General features: G+C 38.9%; 1 protein-coding gene across 2 annotated transcripts in view; it reads right to left on the minus strand.

Moving 5' to 3' along the window:
- The window catches only part of RYK (receptor like tyrosine kinase), a 114,093-nt gene that overhangs the window by 77,850 nt on the left and 10,976 nt on the right, over positions 1-25,267 (minus strand). For both annotated transcript variants that reach the window (XM_061167626.1, XM_061167625.1), the window contains exon 2: positions 10,293-10,414. In XM_061167626.1, the coding sequence (XP_061023609.1) occupies positions 10,293-10,414 (122 nt within the window). The remainder of the gene's footprint in view (positions 1-10,292; positions 10,415-25,267) is intronic.

A 25,267-nucleotide genomic window follows, 5' to 3' on the forward strand; every position in this document is an offset into this window, starting at 1 on the left:
ATAATTTACAGACCATGACTAGTCACCAATGTCTTCTCTAGCTGATAAAAGCCAACCTCTGAGGGCCTGTATGTGACTGGCAGATGAAGGTCTGATCTACAGACCCACTCACCTCACAAGTAGATTCCAAGGTACAAATTTCTCATAAAATATCTATGCTACATTGTCTAGTCCGGCTTTCATCACTAATACAGTTAATGTTTGGATGTCCATCTAACCTCTGGATCTCAAGTGATTCAGAATCCAGAAAGGAAGAGAGATGACTAGAAAAATGTCCCTGGAACATTAATATTCTCTATCAATACCTGGCCTCCATAGGTGGCTTAATAGAACCAATCAGCATCAATCAATATCAAATATCAAACACACCCCTTTTGCTAGAAAGATGTTCATGAAAGAAACATCTGAAACTGCAAAGCAATAGCTGAAATTCAGAATGGATGCCATCTTCAAGACCCTCAACGGGGTCTTATATTTTCTGATATTCTTTGTCCTGTCCTTGGGACACAATAAGAAGGGCACCCCTCTCCCATTCAGTGGTCACAACGCCTTCCAGTGAAGGCTGGGATTGGAAGAAGCCAAAAGGCAGAGGGTTAGGAAAAGAGTAGTAGGAAAGAGGTTCAAGAAACCATTCTTCAAGAAACTTAACTAGAAAGAATGTAATTAGGTAATGGTAGAAGAGACTTCAAAGCCTATCTTTCTTCTTTTTTTCAATGGGAGATACTCAAATGTGGTATGCGCTAATGAAAAAACCCAACAAAATAGGACATAACAAAGATGAAAGAAAACAGGGAAAGAGTAACCTCCCAGATTATAAGAGACAGGATGGACACCTGAGCACTGACTGAGTCAGGAGGTGTTTAACCCATGGGCAAGCAGGGATCAATCCAGTGACTATAGCTCCCTCTCTCGATTTCACTGTTCACACTCTGCTTGAAAGTCCCAGAACACCACTGTTGTTGTTCTTCAGTTGCTCAGTCATGCCCAACTCTTTGCGACCCCATGGACTGCAACATGCCAGGCTTCCCTGTCCTTCACCATCTCCCAGAGCTTGCTCAAACCCATGTCCACTGAGTTCATGATGCCATCCAACCATCTCATCCTCTGTCGTCCCCTTCTCCTCCTGCCTTCTTTTCCCAGCATCAGGGCACTGGGACATTCAGGTGTGCCCAGAACGCTATAGGGGTATGCAAGTATTAAAGCACTGCTTTACAGTTAAGACAGATATACAAACAACTGTTAGAAGTTGTATTTGTTAAGTGCCGTGTTCATAGCAAAGGAAATGTTCTCGCTGCTGCGCATCGGTGATTTGGTGGTTCCCTGGCTAGAAGTGTTCCCTCTCACCTTAGCATTCTGCAATACTCAGCCACTGCCACCAGGGGGCGTGAGAGAGCCACAGCCCAGCAAGTCTGGGCCAAGAATGAGCAGGCTTTCCAGCAATACTTATTGACCAATATTGAGAAAACGCATTGACTATATTCCTATATCCATGCTATCTCTAAACAAAGCAATACATGAAAGGCAACTGCCTGAAAAAAAAAATTTAGCACAGTCAGCAAGAACTGGATTAGAACCATGAGACTGTGATCATCAGAAAAAGTACTAACTTTACCCAAGTTTCAGTTTTTATAAAATGAGGCTAGTACAATCACATTATGAGGATCAAATAAAGTAATTAAGTAACACACCTAACTGTCAGTCTGGTACAGGTCCCCTCTGATAAACGCAGACCCCAGTAACATCAGCAGTGATTCCAGAGCGGTCACACTATGCCCCACTGCACTTCCCCATATTGGCCAGCCTGCTCCTGACCTCCAGGATTCTGACACAAGCCTTCCTGTGCCCTGCCAAGAACAATCCTGCAGCCCTCTGTATTGTCTCCTATCTTGGGAACCCCACTACACTAAATAGACTCTCACACTGTTGGCCTCTTCCCAAGTGTCTTCCCTGCCTTCTCCTCCAGCCTGGCTTTCCTATCATTTGGTCCCTGTAACCCTTAATGCCCAGGGCCTAGACAGCAGGGTCAGCATTTCTTCAGGATCATCAGGTCTCTTCTCTACTTCCCTTCCTCATGCAAAAGCCCCTGTCCTCTGAGGCTCGCAGCTTCTACTCACAATGGCTATTTCTCATGCCGCCATCATCAGCGTCACACAAGGACTCACAGAGGCCGTGGCGCTCGGATCGCTTTGTCTCCTGCCTTCTTCCCGGGGGCTTTGATATTAATATTCAGCATTCCTATGTACTGAAGAATTACTCCATAGCCAAAACAAATGTGAAAATCCCACTCTATCAAAGATCCCATCACAATCTCTGATTCCTACAAAACCAGTTCTTTGTTTCCAACACTCTGATTCAACTGACATTTATGAAGCACATTCGTAAACCAAAGGCTGTGCTCATAGCTGGGATATAATGGCCAATAACGCTATCTCAATTCTCTCCAGCCTATCCATCCAGTGACCTGGTTTTACTTTCCCATAGACTGTGCCCCAAAGACTAGCTACCAACACAGTCTTTTTGTCATCAGAATGCTGACCACCTCTCACGCCACTCCTGCTGCCCAGCACAGCTGGGGGAAACCACACACCAGAAGAGAAATTTGCTCTTACGCAAAGATGATCCCCACGTTCAGGGTCGGCCATTAATCCTGCTCAGCAGCCCCTTCTCCCTAGTCTTCTCACTCCAAACCTCATGGGAGTCACGGCTTCACCGCCTGCTGCCCTGCCCGCTTCCCTCCTCTCAGACAAAGCTCCTGCCCCTTCACCTGGCACACAGGAACCGGCCCCCCCTTTCTGCCTTTCTTTTCAGCTCCAGGCAGACTTGGTGGCTCAGATGGGAAAGCGTCTGCCTACAATGCGGGAGACCCAGGTTCAACCCCTGGGTCAGGAAGATCTCCTGGAGAAGGAAATGGCAATCCACTCCAGTATTCTTGACTGGAAAATCCCATGGATGGAGGAGCTTGGTGGGCTTCAGTCCATGGGGTCGCAAAGAGTCGGACACGACTGAGCGACTTCACTTTTCACTTTCCAGGCAGATCTGTTAGAGCACTCTTCCTTTGCACTCCACTCCCAAGGAGAGATTTATTCTCCTCTCCAAATGATAAACCCGTCTCTCTCAGCATACTAGCCTTAGCCCGCTAGACCACTAATGGGATCCTGTATCATCAACTCGTCTCTCTCACCCTCCTACATCTTCATTCTCTCCCACATCTTCAATCTCTCCCATATGCCCAATAACTTACTAGACATATGTGCCTAATAATCTTACAGCTCTCAAACACAGCAGATTCAAAACCAAATTTACTATGCTTCCCCACACTTGCTGTCTCCTTTACTCTAGGTCTCAATAATTGCCAAGCAGAGGCACAGCCAGCCAGGGACCAGGACCCTAGGGCAGTAGACAGAGCTGCAAACAAGGTCAAAGGCCCTGACTGTAGTGCTGAGGGCAGGGACCAGACCAGCACTGGAGAGCCTCAGTGTGACAGGGGGTGAGGGCAGAAGGTAGAGAAATGGGCTTGTGAATGGAGCTGGGTAGCATCAGAGGAATGCGGAGAAGTGGTGAAGCGGCTGAGTAGGATTTCTGAGAAGCCCAACCCTTTGGCCAGCAGCAGCCTGGAACACTAAAAAGTGTGAAAGCATGGTGCCTGCCCTCTGTTGCCTCCCTTTCAGGGACTGCCTAAACATGAAAGGCATTCCAAAGCAGTTCTCTTCTCCCTCAGGAATCTTCAGAATATAAAATTTTAAACTGTAGTTTCTGGGGTTAAAAACTGCTTATTATTAAAGGGCATTTTTTTCTATTTTGGCATGCCATCGATCTATATGGACTCTCACTGGCCAATAATCCCTTTGAAGAATCAGATCTGCTCTAAAGCTAACATTTATAATCTACTGGAACAAAGAAAATCTAAAAATTAGTTGTTTATCAGAACAAAGAATGAGCCAAAATACTTCAGAAAAGAAATAAGAAAAAAATATAAATATTTGAATAAGCTAAGAAATAAACATTTTTGGTAATCTTCCCTTACTTGGAAACAAATGGTAATTGCAAATAGGCAGCTGCTGAGTAAAGCCACTTCCTCTTGGAACCCAGTACAAATTTAAAGTGAGTACACTTTGCCTGCAGTCCAACAGCCTTTCAATTTCTCTGAAATTATCAGAAGTGCTGCCTTTCTCACAGAAACCCCACTCTGCAGGGGATACGGCAGGCTGGCCCCCAGGGCTGCTGTAGGAACTCTGGACAAGTTCCCTGCAGACCCTACTGACAATGATGAATTCCTGAAACCAGGGAACAGCTTATAGGATGGGACTGAGTGGGGTAAGTATTCTGCTACCTTTTGGTATATTTTTGCCTCTCAGCTATCTAAAGTATCTACTGAAACTTAACAGATGCAATTGTAAGTTTTTTTCCTGGATACTGGAGAATGTTCCGGAATGCAGAAGTAACTTATTATCTGTTAAAACCACCAGTAAGGAGACTGTGAAAGAAAAGCAACACCAGAGTTCTTACCCCATCTGGAAATGCAATTAACCCATTATATTTACCAACCACTCGCTAAGGCAGTGTGATACAAGGTCAAGAGTAGGACACACCTCTCGTCTCTGAGAAGACCACAACCTGTTTGGCAAGATAAAACACAGTCACCGCAGAACACTATTATCAGAAGCTTCGATAATGTTAAAACATCTACAATGAAGTGACATACCAAGACGACTGAAGATCTTTGGAAGCAAGTATCTCATCTTCTGGTAATTCTTAAAAAGCAATAATTGCAAAGTGTTGGAGCCGAGGAGCCATGACCCTCCTTCTGAAAGTTCCTAACTGCATCCCAGAGCTGACAAGATCAGGTGAAGAACTCTTCATCATGTCTCTCCTGCCCCCTTGCATAACTATCATTTCAAAAAATATATATATACACACACATACATACACATATCTAGATGCTTATCCAGGTACAGACTATCTTTAGAAGGGGAGATCAGAATCAGGTAACAGTGGTTGCCAAAGGAAGGGGAGTTAGGCGGCCAGACAGCTTGGGGATGGTCCTAGAAAGGGGTAGGGGATTTATTTTTCACCATATACCCCTATGCCTTTCGCATTTCGTACCATATGCATAAACAAAATACTCAAAAATTAACGTTTAAAATAGACAAACTTCAATTAAACAACTGTGCTAAAATCACAAAAGAAATTATGACCTACAATTGGAACTAGGAGTTGCAATGGAGGTCAAACCTGACATTAGATTTAACATACACACATTGCTTTGCTTTTTTAAGCAACATTTTAAGACATAACATGACTAGTACTTTCCTCTAAATTCTTATACCTTCTACAGATGAGCTGTGAAAAAAGCTTAGCTATATGTTCAAACTATGAGTTACATTCATTTTTTCAAATTTAAAACTTTATATTTTTTCATATTTACAGCTTTATTCAAAGTAAAATATCTGAAAAATCCCAGGTGTGCAACTAGTTTGCCAAATAGTTTGTCAAGTATACCCAACCCATGCTTTCACACTTCTTCTAGACACAGGAATCCACTGCCTCTAAAGCAGCACACCCTAACTCTGAGAGGCTCTAACCGCTCAGAAGCTGCCCCTTTGCTGAGCTGTGCCCTGGGCATCTCCTCCACGGTCAGTTACGAAGCACCTGTACCAGCACTAAGTACCAGCTGCTACATCAGGCACGAGGGACCCAGAGAAAGATGAAAAGAGGTTCCTATCCTTGACGTGCTCAGCACCTCAGAGGGAGAGAAGATCAACTACGAAAATATTCTTAAGAGCATATGATAAGGGTGTGAAAGACAAGGGCACCGGACACAGATGAAAAAGAGGTGACATGAGGTCTAAGTTTTACGAGATAAACAAGAGTTACTGACGTAAGAACGGGGAAAGGGTATTTCTAGCACAGCAAACAGCAGCACCGTAACAGAGCACAGGGCACTCAAGAAATAAAAAAGACACTAAACAGTTAGCTGGAGGGCGGGCAGAAAACGAGGGATGAGATCACGAAGGCTCCCTATGAAACAGAATTTTATTCTGGTGGCAACCGAGAGCCTTAGGGCAGCTTTGCAGGGGGTGCAGCAAGAAGTCAGTCCAGAGGCCAGGAGACCAGTTAGAAGGCTGCTATTTTTCCATAATCGAGTTAAGAAACATGAAAGCCTAAGTTAAGGAGGAGGCATTAGATCTCAAGAGAGATAAGAAACTAATTTAAGGTATAGTCATGAGAGAGAATCATCTGGATCATCTGGACTTGGAAGGTGTAGGAGGCATCTAGGATCCCGTCTAGGCTTCTGGCCTTGACATGTAAATAAATGGTGATGGCCTCCAGCAAGTCAGGGAACTTCTGACTTACAAAGACCATCATACCAGTAAGGGCAGCCCACATGTACACTAAGGATGGTGTTTAACACCTGCCACAGAAGTAGCTTAGAAATTATGCTCTACAAGTTAACGTGAAGAATGTGGAAGTACAGGAGAGCTATACAAAGGCTCCTCCTCACCCAACATGTACCCAAACCAACACTGCTTCCCATACATTCATCTGAGCCCCTTCTTCTATCTATTCTCCCCCACTCCAATTTCCTCCTTGTCTACAGGTTTCTAAAACTCCTCAGGCACCCATAAGCAGTCAGATGCTTGAAACTCACTCCAAAAAAAAAAAAATTAGTGTATGTATATTTTTAAAAACACAGAATAAGAGGTTTAATTCTGTTCAATTCTAACTGCCACATCCCACATTGCCTTTTTATTCCTAAATCACTACCCATACTCTTGCCCAGGAAATATTCTCATAGTACATATATACATCAGCAATCTTTTTTCCCAAGTGGGCCCCACAACAATCACATCCTGTTCAAAGTCAGTAGTTCACTCAGAATAGAATCTCTACTATTTCATTAGATTTTTCACAACTCTAAAATATATGTACTATTTGTTTTTATATTACAGATGGGAAAAGTAACATTATAGATGGGAAAAGTAACAACGGACTATCAATTTTTTGGAGAATATAAAAAGCTTCTCTACTTGAAACAATGGATCTCAGAGTTGTAAGGGAACCTAAAACTCAAGACCACCATTCCACAAATGTTTAAATTCCTTGTAATACACTCCCACCAAATGGTTACCCAGTACAGATCTGACCTCTTTCAGTGAGAGGAACAATCACAATGGCTAAAAGCAAAACCGAGTTTTAAACACAGGTGCAAAAACTAGTGTTTGAAAGGGTGTTGAGTTACAGAATTTTAATATATAATTTCAAATTGTGCACGTGTGTGTGCTAAGTCGCTTCAGACATGTCCGACTCTTTGCAACCCTATAGACTACTGCCCATCAAGCTCCTCTGTCCCAGGGATTCTCCAGGCAAGAATACTGGAGTGGGTTGCCATGCCCTCCTACAGGGTATCTTCCCAACCCAGGGATTGAACCTGCAACTCTTATGTCTCCTGCATTGGCAGGTGAGTTTTTTTTTTTACCACTGGCACCACCTGGGAAGCCGTAATTTCAAATTGTTTCCCCACCATTACTTGTTCATTATAAAGGAGAGAACCTTCCAGTGGAGAAATCTGGTGAACTGAGTGATCACAGAAATATCCACAGTAGCAGGACAAGCTGACCCCACGTGCACAGTGGAGGACAGCACTGCTGCGGTGCTACCACCAAGGAGACACTCGTGAATCCAGGCATGAGGGAACCTCAGGCAATGCAAACTCAGGAGACAGTCCCCCGGCCTATATGTTCCTAAAGGTCAAAGTCAAGAAACACAAAGAAAGGCCACAGAAGGGGAAAAAAAAGCCACAAAAAACATGATTGTGACTAACTGGTGAAGTGTGAGTTCTGGAGATTAGACAACAGTCTTGTGTCAGTGTTCAGTTTCCTGGTTTTGACCGCTGTACTTTGGTTATATAAAGAATGCTCCTATCCTTAGAAAATATACACTGATGTACTTAGGGGTAAAAGGGCACGAAACATGCAATTCACCTGCACACACTTCAAGAGGGAAAAAGTCTGTGTGCGTGAGAGTAGGGAGAATGAGAGAATGAATCATAAAATAAATGGGGCAAACCAGTAACAATTTGTGAATGTGGGTGAAGGATAAATGAGAATTCTTTGCACTGTTTTTGTAATTTTCTCTGTCTGAAATTATATCAAAATTAAAGGTTACTACCCCAAATAATGATAAGATCACCCAAGTAATAATAAAGTCACACAGTACTGAAAAATGCATTAGGTTTGTCTCCTTGAAGAGTCCAGGTGCCTACTCATTGAAACTAACAGACCTCAGATTAAAATGTCTCAAGTGAACTTTTTCTGAGTTACCTATGTCATTTATGCTGGCACTTCAGCATATCCAAGTTACCATCTACTAAATGTTCTTAGATCACATGAATCTTCTCCCTCTGTTTTTGCAGATTTCATCCTAAAGAGATCTAACCACTCCTAAAAACACACCTCCTATTTGGATACCCCAAGGCAATAATGTTGGACTTGAGGTGTTCTAGACAGCAGGGCACATACACTTTACCCAGGATCCAAGCTAATTTAACTTTAATCAAAACATTCCTGCAGCTGTATTTTAATGCACATATGTCTATATGTGTATGTTTCTCTAATGTACGTGTGAGCATATATAAAAATGTGGATATATGCATATTTACATAATCATTTTTACTTACCTAACTGGCAAACAAATATACTTAAAATATTTAGCATTAAGCAGTGAACTAAGCACCTTATTCACTTTGTAAGGAATGTTGGCTTATTGGTACCATCTTGGGAGAGGGATGGGAGAAAGAATTTGGCAATAGCAATCAAAATTTTAATCATGAATATTCTCTGACCCAGTCATTTCACCTCCTGATCACAATGTACTATTCAGAAATAACGCCAAAAGTACACAAAAATTTATGAACAAATTAAGATATTCTTAATGTATACACACACATCCCTATATACATACATACACATTCACACACATATTTTTTCTATGATTCTATATTCATTAATAATAATGCTAGAAACAGCAACAAAAGATGACTACCAGTTGTTTTTACCATCCTTTTACCATAAAATTTTGCCTGCCAAATGAATGAAAGTATTTGTAACAGTGAAGGGAAATGTTACTAAAAATCCATACGTCAATGAAGCACTTAACAAATAACCATACATCATACATCCTTACAATATCATATTATAAAGCCATTAAAGAGACTGAGTTAAATCTGTAATTAGAAAAGTGGAAAGTTGCCAAGACATAGTATCAGGTAGGGAAAAAATAATGTACAACACATGTATCAGATAATCCCCTTTTTGTTTAAAAAGGAAAAAGAAGTACGGTTTCAAGTATACCAAATTATAAACAATGATTATTCTTCTTGGTTCAGATGTACAAAGTCTTAACAGTTCTTAAAACAATTCTGTAATAGCTGAATTTTCTCAATAACCATTATTATTTTCTAAGAAGATAAAAAGATCTATATTAGGGGTCAGATTTAAATGATTTGCTTAAGAACAAACACCAATTTATAATAATTTTTAAAAAATAAACTCTACAATAGGTATATTTATTTTAGTATAGCAAAAACTATTTTTATTTCCCAAATAAAATCCTACTCAGAAGCTTATACATGAGGCTGACAAAAGAAACTGAAGTTGATCGGGGAAGGCGGACTCTACACTCAGCCTCTCACTCTTTGACTTAAGAGAAAACTTACCATGATCGAGGAGCCCAAACAGAGGAAATCTGAAGAATTCAGCAACAAGTAAACCAGGCAAGAAGTTTGTTACAGTTAAAGAAGCTTAGCCAGCGCCAACATGAGTGCTTACATCTCCTGTACTTTACTTTTACTGCTTCTCCATAACTGGAAGAACTATATCCAAGACCTCACACATGTCTAAACCACCTATCTTACCAATTCCCCAACCCCTCAATCATATCACTTCATCATAACAGCACAGTCATTAGCAGGTCCACCTGTCCCCTCTTCAAGCTAGAGCTATATCCCTGTTTGGAAAGCCTGAAAATAAGTGTTCTGTCATAAGCTAGTCACATATATGACTAGCTTTCTTTCCATTTTCAAATAAAAGGCTACTTTCATTTTCAAGGATTTGAAAGTCTAGAGGAATGGGCTCAAGATTTAAAACACAAATCTGAAAAGACCCAGTACTGCTGCAGCCCACCACCCACTGACCCTCTTGTGCGGCTGGCAGCACCCCTCAGATCCAGCCTCTGCCTCAGCCTCTGGGCCTGGGTGGTCCTGTCTTGGCATCTCTGGTGGACCGCTCACTTACCTTGGACTTTGCATGCCAAGTGAAGTGCAGGAAATTTGTCTCGCTGGGTACTAACAGGTTAAAGGATAGAGCGTAGTGACTAATAAGGTCATTTCTCACATAGTAAAGTTCTGCATCAAGACCTAGGGAAAAAAAAAAAGAGAAAAAATTAAATGCCCCAAATACCCTCAAAAACATTAACCATCAATATTTCAAATACTGATCATAATAACAGATTAAAAGCACACCCCACCTGTGCTGCCTTATGAAGCAGGAAGAAGACTGGATTTTATCATTGCCAACAAAGATGAAGAAACTGAGGTTTGGAACAATTAAGCACAGGGGTGCTGGAGCCAGAACTCTGGTTCTGAGAACCACCAATGCAACACATTTCCTTTTGGACAAAGACCTTCTCAGATAAATGCCTACGGACAAAAGCCCCTTCACCTTGCAAAATTGATGCGGATTTAGGAAAAGAGACAGGCACCTGGGGGAAAACACGAGTGTGAGTCAAGGCCTCAAGATCCTAGCCAGAGATGACCTTGGCTTCTGTCAGTATGACGTGCTGGCCACTTGAACAGCATGTTACCAAGGTACACTCACCCCACTGCCACACAGACACACATCCTCTTCCAAATCTAAACTACAAAGCAGTGAACACTATACTTCTCATATTCTCAGGACAGTCCTCTACACAAAGCAGATGCTCAGAAAACCCTTGTCAGACAAGCTAGCACCACAGGTAAAAGGAGAAAATATCAAGATGCCTAAGAAATGCTAGAGATTTCAAATTTCACTCATTCCCACACCACTTTCTTGGCCAAGGTCACATCCAACCTCCAACACATATAACATTACTCAATTTTGTGATAACCCCTTCATCCTACTTGTATTAAATATTTTCTTTAAAATTAATTCAATTTTAAAATAAAAATTTAAAGGAAAAATTTAATTACCACCTTAAGTAGAAAACCAGTAATTACTGAGAAAAAAATACAAGGTAACACACACACACCCACAAAATCAATTAAAAGGGAAAAAACCTACCTACTAAATGCTAGCTAATATTGCCTACACCAAGGCAGTGAGTCTGGGCGCAGCTCACTGTTTACAAAAAGGGAAGAGGAAGGTAACAGCAAGTGCTTGAGAGAGGTAAAAATATCAGAAGTTTTCTCCACAATATAATCCAGAAGAACTGAAAGAATAAAAGCAGGGGATAAGATATCTCAATTGATTTACTGTTATTTATAGTTGTGGCTAGGTGTCCCTCCAGTAATGGATGACATATATTTCACACGTGGAAGGAAAAAGGTACAAGGGAAGCCAACTGAAATGTAAACTTCCTATTTACTGAGCCTTATACCTCAGTTATGCAGATGACATCACCCTTATGGCAGAAAGTGAAGATGAACTAAAAAGCCTCTTGATGAAAGTGAAAGAGGAGAGTGAAAAAGTTGGCTTAAAGCTCAACATTCAGAAAACTAAGATCATGGCATCTGGTCCCATCACTTCATGGGAAATAGATGGGGAAACAGTGGAAACAGTGTCAGACTTTATTTTGGGGGGCTCCAAAATCACTGCAGATGGTGACTGCAGCCATGAAATTAAAAGACGCTTACTCCTTGGAAGGAAAGTTATGACCAACCTAGATAGCATATTAAAAAGCAGAGACATTACTTTGCCAACAAAGGTTCATCTAGTCAAGGCTATGGTTTTTTCAGAGGTCATGTATGGATGTGAGAGTTGGACTGTGAAGAAAGCTGAGCGCCGAAAAATTGATGCTTTTGAACTGTGGTGTTGGAGAAGACTCTTGAGAGTCCCTTGGACTGCAAGGAGATCCAACCAGTCCATCCTAAAGGAGATCAGTCCTGGGTGTTCATTGGATTGACTGATGCTGAGGCTGAAACTCCAGTACTTTGGCCACCTCATGTGAAGAGTTGACTCATTGGAAAAGACCCTGATGCTGGGAGGGATTGGGGGCAGGAGGAGAAGGGGACAACAGAGGATGAGATGGCTGGATGGCATCACCGACTTGATGGGCATGGGTTTGAGTAAACTCCAGGAGTTGGTGATGGACAGGGAGGCATGGCGTGCTGCGATTCATGGGGTCTCAAAGAGTCGGACACAACTGAGTGACTGAACTGAACTGAACTGACTGATACCATGAGTTTAAAACACCTTGTGGTATGCAAAAAGGTCTAGGTGAGGCTCTCATGCCTCCTAAGAAACCCACTCCAGTATTCCTGCCTGGGAAACCCCATGGACAAAGAAGCCTGGCAGCTATAGTCCTTGGGGTTGCAAAGAGTCTGACATAACTGAGCAACTAACACTTTCACTTTCACTTCCACAACGTGGGTTAAACAAACATCTCTTGGACTGGCCACACAAACCACGAATCCAAAGAGAAAAAAATTTAAAAAAGAAAACTGATGAAGTGGCTATCATTAAAATTAAAAACTTTGCTCCTCAAAAGATATTAAGAAAATGAAATTCAAGTCACAAACTGGGAGAAAATACTCACAACACATCTACCAAAAAGACTTATTTTTAGAATATGTCAAGATCTCTTATGAACCAAAAATTAAAAGACAACACAAATAAAAAGGGCAAAAGATGTGAACACACGTTTTGTAAGAAATGATACGTAAATAGATGATACGCATATAAAAAGGTGCTAAACATTATTAGTTGTCAGTGAAATACAAATTAAAACCACAATGAGATACCATTTCCACTCAGAAGAATGACTAAATGTTGGCAAGGATGTGGAGCAACTGCAACTCGCACACATTGCTAAGAATGGGGCAATGTTCAACCACTGTGGAAAACTGGCAGTCTTCTTATAAAGCAAAGTGTACGTCTACTCAGATTTCAGTCATTCCACTCCTAGATACTTAACCAAAAGAAATTAAAACATGATTCCACAAAAAAACTCCTATGTTAACATTGAGAGCACTCTTTTTCAGAACAGCAAAAACTGGAAACAACACAAATATCCCTCGGCAGACAGATGAATAACCAATTGTGTTACATTCATTCACACAATGGAATACTACTCAGCAATGAAAATAAACTGTTGAGACTCTGTAACAAGGGGTGACTCTAACAGACCATGAATCAAAGAAGCTGCATATTCTATATTAATTATTTTTATAAAACATTCTGGGAACAGGCAAAACTAATTTGTGGTGATAGAGATCAGATCACTGTGGCTAAGGGAACTTCCTGGGGTGATGGAAATGTTCTGTATCTAACTGGGGTGGTGGTTACGTAGGTGCGTGTATTTTTCAAAACTCAATCAACTGTACATTTAAGATCTGCATGTTTCATTATATATAAAGTTCACCTAAACTTTTTTAAAGAGGAAGAAAAAAAGACTCAACAATACTTTTTACCTCTCTTTCCTAATCTCAAAAAGTTTGCATACCATAGAAAGTTACTAGCACCAACATAAAGTTTTAGAAAAAAATAATAAGTGATCAACTACTTGCAAACTTAAATTTCAAACACCATTCACAGGGAAATAAATCTATTCCTAACAAATACCAGTTACAATGCAATTACTGGTAATAATAAGAATGATGCGTAAATATTTGCCTTTTCCAGACACAGTTTAAAAGGTTAAGAGCATCTAGTAAATTCAACTCCACACAAAGTTCCTTTCCAGTATCTTAGCTACCTCATTCACTGAGATACTGGAACCAGTTAATGAAACTTCTAAACATCCTTCTCCTGTGACTTCTTATGCCAGACTCCCAATGTACGTGAGACTATCCCACTCTCAACGTGTTCTTCAACGTTCCTTTTATTCCCCAACTCCAACAACCTTCATCCATATCAAAGTAACCCATCTCTATGGACAATGGGAGTATATAAATTGCTTTACCTCCAAAATCTTGAACTGTAATGATCTCAATACTTCAGTAGCTCTTCAGTTCCTTCCCTTTATTGTTACAACAGCTGTTCTCTGGGCTCATTATACCTCCAGGGTCCATAATCCTCTTGTTTCTCCCACTTGATTATAGCAATCATTTCCTTGTTTTTTTCTTACTGACCTCAACCCCAATTACTGTAATTACTTTCTTACCAGTACCCTCAACTTTCTCCCACAACCCAGACATGCATACCCCATCCTGAAAACACCCAATCTTGAATTGTTTTGACTCCCCTGTTCCTTATCTTCTCTGGTGCTATAACTGAATACTGCATAATCCGGGATGAAGGCATTCCCACAAATGGAGAGTCACTGTAAACCCATGCTTCTATGTTCAACAAATAAATATTTATAAGCTGTTGACAGTTTGGAGCCCTGTGATCCATATCTATAAACACTTAATGGCCACCAAAATAAAAACTGAAAATTTTAAATTCACTACCCTAGATTTAGGTATTGAAACTATAATACGGTAATACTGTAGAACTGCAATACAACTGCAAACAGAGTTGCTGTTTCCTGATTAGATTTTGAGAGAATTTGTTTTGAAACAGCCATTCTTTACTAAGGTAGTTATTCCTAGTTTGAAAGGATTTGAATTTCTTCAAAGCCACTAAAATGAAGTTCAAATTTTCACCCATCAAATTAGTAAATCTAGTTTGTTCTGTCATAAAACATATTCCTAAACATCAATTAGCATATCAGTGGTTAGGAAATAAAAATACCAGTACAACATATTAATAGAAACTGTGTCAGTTAACATTTGAATCTTCCCAGACATGGGGAACTAGAATAGCAGGTAAAGAACTATAACTTTCCGTGGAAAAGGAAAAGACCCTCACTTGGTTCAGCTACTGCCAGGCAGGAGTCCTCCTCGGCCCTATTTTAAGAAAGCTGAAACAGCGAAAAAGGAAACTAAAAATAAGCACCTGCACAAAAGGTTCTCTCCTCAGAGCAGCACCACCAATCTCTGTGTGGTTCCTAGACCCAGGAAGCTGCACGTTCTCTTATGCCCAACTCGATGGCAGCCCCACCAGCTTAGCAAGCAGCTCTCATCTGCACTACCTCAAAATCATGCAAGCCAGTGATTTCCATCCTATTTTTTTTAACATCTTTTAACTCTCTTCTGAAGCTGCCTCAGCCACCCTACGTGGTTTGACCAAGCTGTTCAAGTTATCCCATAAGGTACCAATTATGCTTTTATTGGTACTTGGTTTGAAAATTGCAGAGGTCTTGAATGGTTTGCCCTTAACCATATTTTCCCCATAATTCTTGTTATTTTCAATGATTTCGAAATCTTAAAGGTTTTTGTTTGTTAGGAATGCATTTGATGTTGGAACAGAAATGCTTATATTCTGTCAATACAATACTGAATGTTAGATAGGGTGTGGCAAGCAAGCAATTTGTGAACGTATATCAATGATTTATAAATGTTTATACTCTAAGCCAGTGAATCCAATTCTAAAAATTCATCCTCAGAAGACCAAATATAGATACAAACATTTATGTATAAAGATATTAGTCAAAATTATATTTAAAATTAAAGAAAAGTAACAATATAAATTGCCACTAATAGAGCAATGATCAATAAACTATAATACATCCATAACAATCCAATACATCCATAACAGAGAACAACAGTTTTCAACAATTTCTCTTTCTCTGGAGGAGACAGATGGTGTTCCAAGCCACTGCACCCTTTAGTCAAATCTCTCCCTGCTCACCCACGAGACATATTGAAATTCCCCTTTGAAGATAGGTTTTAACAACTAAAAAAGTTACTGGAAAAGACTATGAAGCCATCGATAAGACTATTATAAATAAATTTTAACAAATTGAGTTTTGCTTATAATAACATTAAATAAGGACAGGCAAGATACATACTATACATAGTAAATTTTAAATAATGTCTGTCATTTATAATGGGTCTCTTGTATAAAACAGATGTTCAATAAATGTTTGGTGAATTAAAGTTAAACGTACATACTGATGCCATTTGCAGCAACATGGATGGACCTAGAGATTGGCATACTAAGTGAAGTAACTCAGAGAGAGATGGAGAAATGACATCCCTTATATGTGGAATCTAAAAGGAAATGATAAAAATGAACTTAGCAGACAGAGACCCATAGACTTAGAAGACAAGTTTATTGGTTGCCTGTGTTGTTTTAGTCACTAAGTTGTGTCTGACTCTTCGCAATTAAGTGAGATAAAGTCTGACTCTTTGCGATTACGTAAGTCAGATAAAGACAAATACTACGTGATATCACTTATATGTGAAATCTAAAAAAAAAAAATGAAACAAAGGAATTTATTTACAAAACAGAAACAGACTCACAGATATAGAAAACCAGCTTATGGTTAGCAAAGGGGACAGTGCGTTTATGTGTCTGCACATGCTCAGTCATGTCTGACTCTTTGCAACTCCCTGGACTGTCGCCCACCAGGCTCCCCTGTCCATAGGATTTTCCAGGCAAGAGTACTGGAGCGGGTTGCCATTTCCTCTTCCAAGGGATCTTCCCGACTCAGGGATCTAACCCACGCCTCCTGCATCTCCTGCACTGCGCACAGATTCTTCACCCATTGAGCCACCAGGGAAGTCAAAAAGTGGGCAGAGTAAATCAGGAGTTTGGGATCAGCATAAACCCACTACTATATATAAGATACATAAACAAGGACCTACTGTATAGCACAGAGAACTATATTCAATATGTTGTAACAACCTATAATGGAAAGGAATCTAAAGGAATATATACAAATTCAGAATATATATTCAGTTATAACTGAATATATAACTGAATCACTTTGCTGTATGCCTGAAACCAACACAACATGGTAAATTAACTGTACTTCAATTTTAAAAAAGATTTTTCAAAAAAGAAGAGAATCTGCATTTTTTTAAAAACTAAACTTATATGCATGATGTGTATGTTCCATTTCTCAAAAAAGAAAGGAAATACCAAAAAATATGAACAGTAATTGATTTTAAATAGTAGATTATGGGTTATGCTTTTATCCTTTTTCTTATAATTATGAGTTAAGTTAAACTGGGAAAAATAAAAATTAATTTTCAAAATCATGTTTAAAGAAATATTCATTCAGTTGCAGCAATTCACTAAACAAAAACCCAATTACTGTCTAAAGTAATACATGAAGGCCAGCAAAAGCTAGAGAAAAAGCCCTCAAATGACAAAATTCAATTAAAAAATCACAATGATAGAGATAATATTTTTGATATATTAAGACTAACAGAGTAATAACTAATTACTAATGACTAAAACACCTTTCCTTCAACTTTCCCTTAAAATACCCAACCAAAAGGCTGTCATTGTTGTTCAGTCACTAAGTCGTGTCTAACTCTTTGTGACCCATGGACTGTAGCCCCACCAGGTTCCCCTGTCCATGGGATTTCCCAGGCAAGAATACTGAAGTGGGTTGCCATCTCCTTCTCCAAGGCATCTTCCCAACCCAGGGATCAAACCCACATCTCCTGCATTGGCAGGCAGATTCCACTGAGCCACCAGGGAAGCCCCAACCAAAAGGTAAAATTTGGAAAAGCATTACGAACTGAAAAAGATCAAAGCTCAGAATTTCACCATTCGACAGTGACAATGGGGCTGAAATGAGAAGAAAATCCTTGAACCACCCATGCTCACTGTCTGAATGAGGATAACCTGGGAAATCCTAAAGATAATAGGGAAGGCAACAGAGCAAGCAATAGGTTTCAGGAGAATCAGAAGTGCGCCAAGAATTATATTCCCAGACAAATTCTCATCATGTGCAAAGACAATAGATTCTCAAAAAAAATACCAATTATGGATCCTTCTCCATAAAAGTCACTCCAAAACATACTCAGAAGTTAGTAACACTTTTATTTTTAACATGAGATAATCATTTTATACTGAGAAAAGGTTTATCATACATAATAATTCTAGTATAATAATTATGAATATAGCTCTAAATCAAAATGTAGAATCCAAAAAATCCCTAAATATTAGAAATGCAAAAAGAATCCAATGTAAATACATTTTCCCAAAATAACAGAAATATGAGGAGAACCCAATATATGTTTAATCATGTTACAAAACTATCAGCCTATGATTGATCTTCGCATGTAGATATGTGTATCTCCAACCACAATTAATATGGGGGAGTGGACATGTAGACACATCAAGACCATACTCTTAAAGGAAATTCAATTCTTCCAAAGCAACAATAAGAGATTCAGAAAAAAGTGATCAGCTATAAGGAAAAGCACAATCAGTTTGTAAAGTAGAAAACGTATAGTCCACAACCTGACCACAGGCAAGGAGACAGAGAGGGAGGGAAAATATAACATCATCGATTCTGAAGTACCATTTATCTCAGAGTTACCTATATTCTAAGATTTCAACTGCATAAAGAAAAATGAGAAGATTGAAAAATGCTGGAAAGATATTTACCAAAGACTCCCAATGCATAGTTAAATAATGTATACTTTTCTTCTTCTTTATAGTCCTGTATACTTTCCAAATGGCGTATGTTTTTATTCAGATAATCAAGCAATAGTTAATAAAATAAAAAGAATTTTAAACAAACTGATTTTTAGAAAAAGATGAAATCTGTAAAGACTACCATACATGTATTCCTGAATGTAATCTTTATTCTTTCCTTCCCCATCATGCTCTAAACACAATTTTTAAGAAAGAGAAAAGTAATAGACAATTGAAGACAGGATCTAGATAATCTACTCCTTTCTAATTGCTACTAATCACTAGTGTTTCAAGTATGACATAACAATTAAATGCAGTCTCAAAGCAGGGCCAGCAGATGGCAGGGTTTATCACTGTCTGGGAGCGGTGCTGTAGGTTCTGCAGACAAGTGGGCAGTGAGGCATGGTTAGAGAGACAGTGAAGGAAATGATTTATTCAGTGATCCTTTACTCAGCCAGTTGTGCACAAGCCAGGAAAAGGGTAACTTTAAGAGACCAGGAAACAGTCTGGTTCCAGTAGAAGGGAGTGATTAACAGTAGGTTGGGTTACCCTGATCACGGCAAGGATGTTCCAAGGGCTGAGAAAAGGACCAAGTCCAAAGTGGCCATTTCAATAAGTGCCTTATTTAGAAAAGCACCAGCACAGTCACAAGTAACAAGTGAGGGAAAAAAAATCAGTAACGTTAATATCCTCTGGGATAAAGGGAGGGAAATAATGAAAACAAGTCACTGAGGATCATCTTACAACTCAGTGACTCAAACAACACTAGTGGGTCAAAGGTTCTATAAGTAAACCTCAATGGTATAAAAAGAGAAAAGGATGTCGAGTCACTGTCCTCGGGCAAAACAATCAAAAATCAAAGTAACAAATGAAGGATACAATGCATGATAAAAGCTGGCCCCCTAATGAACAGTCCAAAAAGGAAATTAAGAAAACAACTCCAATTACCTAAATTAGGAGATGAAAGTTTTATCCACTGAAAACTACAAAACTGCTGAAATTAAAGAAGACCTAAATAAATAGAAAGACATCCCATCTTCATGCATTGGAAGACTTATTATTACTATTGTTAAGGTAGCAATACTACCCAAAGGGATATATCAGTGCAATCCCTATCAAAATTGTAACTGCCCTTTTGCAGAAAACAGAAAAGCAGATTCTCAAATTAATATGGAATTGCAAGTGGCCTCCAACAGCCAAAAGTCTCGAAAAAGAACACAGTTCAGTTACTTTTTCAAACTGCAAAATTTAGAACAAAGTCAGAGAAACCAAAACAGTGTGGTAATAGCATAATGACAGATATCTAGACTGATGGAATAAAACTGAGAGTCCAGAAATAAGCCTATATATTTCTAGCCAATTGAGTTTTTCTTAGGTTTTTTTTTTTTTTTAATGGAGTATAGTTGACTTACAATGCTTTGTTAGTTTCAGGTATATGACACAATAATTCAGTTATATATTCATTCTTTTTAAGATTCTTTTCTCATATAGATTATCCCAGAATATTGAGTGGAATTCCCTGTGCTATACAGTAGGTCCTTGTTGCTTATTTATCTTTTCAATTAATTTTTACATAGCTTAAATTCAATAGTTAAAAAGTTTAAAGTTTTACACAATTGATGCAGGTATAATCAGGCCTTTGATATAAAATATTGTGCAACCACAGATATCGGTCACTTAGCAGTTATTGTTTCTTCCCAATCAGCATAAAAGACTTAGCCAAATAATGTAGAATTTAAGGAACCAGTAAAACACTAATTTTAAACAAACTACAAAAATATCTTGCAATGAAATTGGCAATGTTTCTCTATGCAACTTTTCAAAGGAGAAATGTGTTCTGTAGGGTAAATTTAGGTTTCTTGACACAGTGTTTCAATCATGTATAAACACTGGCTCCATTAGCTAGTACTGGAACAGAACAAAACCCATAGTTATTATAACCATCATCAAAAAGTGGTATTCAATTCCTCAGGAACTATATGTTAAAGGATGTGTTATGATGCATGGCAAAGAAACAGTAGATAGGAGGGAGTGGGGCACAAGGGCAAACCTGGGAAACCCTGCAAGGCCAAGGCTGTTCATGACCTCAAAATCCACCTGATGTCCAAGGAGACATTTAGCCTACTGATTTTTGGCAAGTGTGCCAAGACCGCTTAATGGGGAAAGAATAGCCTCTTTAACAGATGGTGCTGGGACAACTAGATATCCATATGTAAATAGAATGAAATTATCTCAGCCATACATAAAAACCAACTCAAAATAAACCAACAACCTAAATATAACACCTAAAACTATAAAACTCTTAGAAAAAAATATAGGGATAACATTTTATCTTGGATTTAGCAATGAATTCTTAAATATGGCAATAAAAGCAAAAGCAACAGAAGAAAAATAGATAAATTGGACTTCATAAAACCCTCTGCACATCCAAAGCCATTATCAAGGTGAAGACAACCTAGAAAATGGAGGAAAATGTTGCAAAGCATGTATCTGATAAGGGTATAGTGTCCACAATATATAAAGAACTCTTACAACCAACAACAAAAAAAAACAATTTAAAAATGGGCAAGGGGGACTTCCCTAGTAGTCCAGTGGTTGAGAATCCGCCTTCCAATGCAGAGGACGACTCCCGGTCGGGGAATTAAGATCCCATATGGGGTGGGACAACTAAGCCCACACACCACAACTAGAGAGAAGCCTGCATGCCACAACGAAGATCCTGTGCACCGCAACACAGATCCTGTGTGCTACAACTGAGACTCAATGAAGCCAAATAAATAAATTTTTTTTTAATGGGCAGAGGACCTGAATAGACATTTCTCCAAAGAAAACACACAAACAGCCAACAAACATATAAATATCATTTGTCATGAGGGAAATACAGATCAAAACTACAATGAGGTATCCCTTTACACTCACTAGGATAGCTTTAGTTAAAAAACAAACAGAAAACTCAAGCGTTAGCAAGGATATGGAGAAGTTGGAACTTTTGTACACTGTTGATGGGACCACAAAAAGGCTCAGTCACTGTAAAAAAAAAATTTGGTGGTTCTTCAAAAAGTTAAAACAGAGAATTACCACATGACCCACTCTCAGGTTTATATCCAAAATTGAAAACAGATAATCAAGTACTTAACACACACGTTCATAGCAGCACTATTCACAATAGTAAAGATGTGGAGACAGCCCAAATGTCCATCAAAATATGAATGAATAAATAAACTTTGGTATATACACAGAATGGAATACTATTCGGTCATGGAAAGGAATGAAGGACTGATACATGCTACAATGTGAATGAACTCCCAAGACACAGTGCCAAAAAGAGGCCAGATAGAAAATGTCTCATATTTTATTAGCCCATTTATATGAAATATCCAGCACAGATAAATCCACATAGGTAAATGGAACAGAAATTGGTGGCTGCAAGAGGCTGAAGAGAAAGGAAGATGGGAAAACCTGCTTAATGGGTAAGGAGTTTTACTCTGGAGCAACGGGAATGTTTTGAAACTAGACAGGGTTGGTAGTTGCACAACATGATATATAAACTAAATGTCACTGAATTTTACACTTTACAAAGGTGAATTTTACACTTTACAAAGGTGAATTTTATGTCACGTGAACTTAACCCAATAAATTATTATTTTTAAAAAAGAAAAGGAAAAAAGCTGACCCCTACCCCATAAATGTGAAGGGAGGGTACTAAAACTGTTTTCCAGTGACTGGAAAGGATTCTGAGGAAAATTTCACTCACAAGAGGAAATCAGGTTTCAGTTAAGCTGAAGAGAAAAAGCAACACTATGAAAAAGTCAGAGACCTCAAAACAAAACTTGAGCTCCACAAGATAAAAATGAAAGGGCCAACAGAAAAGAGGACAGAGCAGGCAAACAAGTAGATGGAAAGTGGAAAGAGACTGCTGGAAGGCAGACAGGAACAAGGGTGAACAGTCATGGATTGAAAAGGTAGCATTCTATTCTTAAAATGTATAGAACTGTTCTCTTCTAAGATGAAAAACATTTCAGTTCTTCAACTATCATAACCAGACTTAAATTTCTCACTGCCAATTCTAGCACAGTAGGAATGTTACTCTCTTGTTAGAAAATGTGACATTTACTCATAAGTTATTTTTAGATAACCCAAATTCCAAGCTGAAAAACCAAAGTTATTTCTGCAAAACTCTCAACATCCATCAAGGAAAATTCACTTTCCCCTAAACAATTTTAAGCTCAAGCTTAATTCAAGGCTTATGTTCTACATGACCTGGCCTGTGCAGCTTAAGTTCAAGTAACACAACAGTTTAAAAATTATTCTAAATGATTTTGAAAGTTAACTATTGGTTTCCTAAGACCACAACAATGGTCAAGCGACTAGTGCCAGTGACCAAACCATCTCCCTTTAAAAACGAGCACCTTTATAGCACTTAACAAAATACATTCCAGGAGCGGATCACGTGTCTGTCTTCCCTGCTACCTCTCACACCTCTCAAGCAAGGCTGGAATATTAGTATAGCTGTAGGTACTCAAATGTTAGATGCATGAATGGCTGGCTAGTGATAAAAATCAACTACATCAAAGATGAACATAAGGAATCGGTTAAGGCAAAAAACAAAAGTAACGCTGTAGGAACAGAACTAAAGTGGAGTTTTTGCTAATGAGTAGCTGAGTGACCTTTGGTAATCAATTATTTAACCACCTTCTCCAGGCATCAATTTCCTCAACTATAAAACAAGGGAGTTAAAGTCCCTCCTCAGCCACAAAATTCTATTATTCTATGATATCATGATGGTTTCAAAAAGTCAGCCAAAACTCTATTATTCTATGAAATCATCCATGGTTTCCAAATGTTAGTCAAACTAAAGTTGAAAATTTAGTCAAGATACCCTTCTAGGTTCTGAGGACAGTATGGTATGTGAGCCAGAGGGAAAAAAAGGCTAAATCATTTACTATGTCTGAAGCCACTAAATAGTCTGTATTTTAATCAATGCTCAAATTAAATAAATACAGAGCTCTTGTTTCAAATTTTCCTAGTTTATGGAAACTAACAAACTGAAATGGATACAATAAAGTAATAATTTGTCCACCAGAAGCTCATAAATCTAGCTATAGTCAAATTATACCTAGAAAATTAGCTGAGGCCTAATATTTAACTACACCGTAAGAAGAGAATTTACGAATGTTACACTATAGGAAAAGGGGCATCTTTTCTTCAACTCCTACCTAAGGATAGTAAGTAACAAAAACATAACCCTTAATCTCTAGCACTGTAACATAAAATATGAAGCATGCCCTGCCATAGTGCCAGAATGTTCTATCTGGTAAAATGATACTCTGAAAAACAACTTATAATTGATTCCTGCACTATTTACAGAAGAAAATTATCTTACCAAGCTCACGTATGCATTGCAAGCACAGCTCTACAGTAGAGGTGCAGTAATTTACTCACAGTCTGACATAACCACCTTTCCATCTCTTTCATAGCCAATTTCTAACAGGAGCACACACACACCTTCAGTGGCTAGCAACCATTAGTAACTCAGACTTGGCTGTTACAGCCAGGGAATCACAGACACAGCAGAGACTTCACAAACATTATTCCTCCCTGCAAGCAACTCCAAGTGCAAATTTGGAGTCCTATCCCAAAGTTACCTGATTTTTTTTCCCCCAGGCAAGTCACTCAGCTCTCTGCTAAAAGTTAGTTGCATGAGGACAGGGATCTTTATCTGTTTTATTTCACCAAAACATGTCAAGCTTCTAAAATAAGGGCTAGTGTAAACTCAGTAAGTAATTATTCAACGAGTGATAAATGTTGCTACCTAAGGCAATCAATCAAGCAGGTGATATCTAAATGACCCCTCTAACATTCTATGATTTGAGTTTTTATCCAAAAACATACAAATCCCCCACCAATAACTAAAATAAATTATTCTGAGGATTATATGGCACTTTCATATACAGCAACTACGGTAGCAGACCTCCTGTTATACACTGAAAAGCATCTCATACATGAGGAAACCAACACTCAGAAACATTAATTACCTGCCTGCCCAGATATAACAGAAGGAGGAGATAATTCAAAACTCAAATATGCAGATTTCAAATCCAATATTATCCCACACCATATTATCTACTATAAACCCACATTTTTGCACATGTGCATGTATGCACACATACACAAATCTCAGGACTTTTTCTTGATATTGAACTTAACTATCTTAACAAATAATCTAGGGAGTTAAACAACTTTAGAAAAAATGCAAACAATCGAAAAGATAATCCTCGGACATTTCCACCTCTGGACGAGACAGAGTAACAGGACCAGATAAACTCTTTCGTCTGAAACAATCAAAAACAGACAAAATACATGAGTTCAGAAAGGTAAAGACAGCTAGAGTATGTAGGACAAATTTCCAGAGAAGAGAGGGCTGCATAGAGAGAGAACTTCCAAGATCTGTAGAGGGCTGCCCCTCCAGCCTCTGGATGAGTACTGATCAGAGCATGCATAAGGAAGCTACAGAGGACAGAGTAAAAATGAAAGGTTAATAGAGTGTAACACTTCATAGATTCTGGAATATCACCTATTCACATCTGCCA

The sequence above is a fragment of the Dama dama genome, chromosome 19 (genome assembly GCF_033118175.1).
Source record: "Dama dama isolate Ldn47 chromosome 19, ASM3311817v1, whole genome shotgun sequence".
Classification (NCBI taxonomy): Eukaryota; Metazoa; Chordata; class Mammalia; order Artiodactyla; family Cervidae; genus Dama; species Dama dama.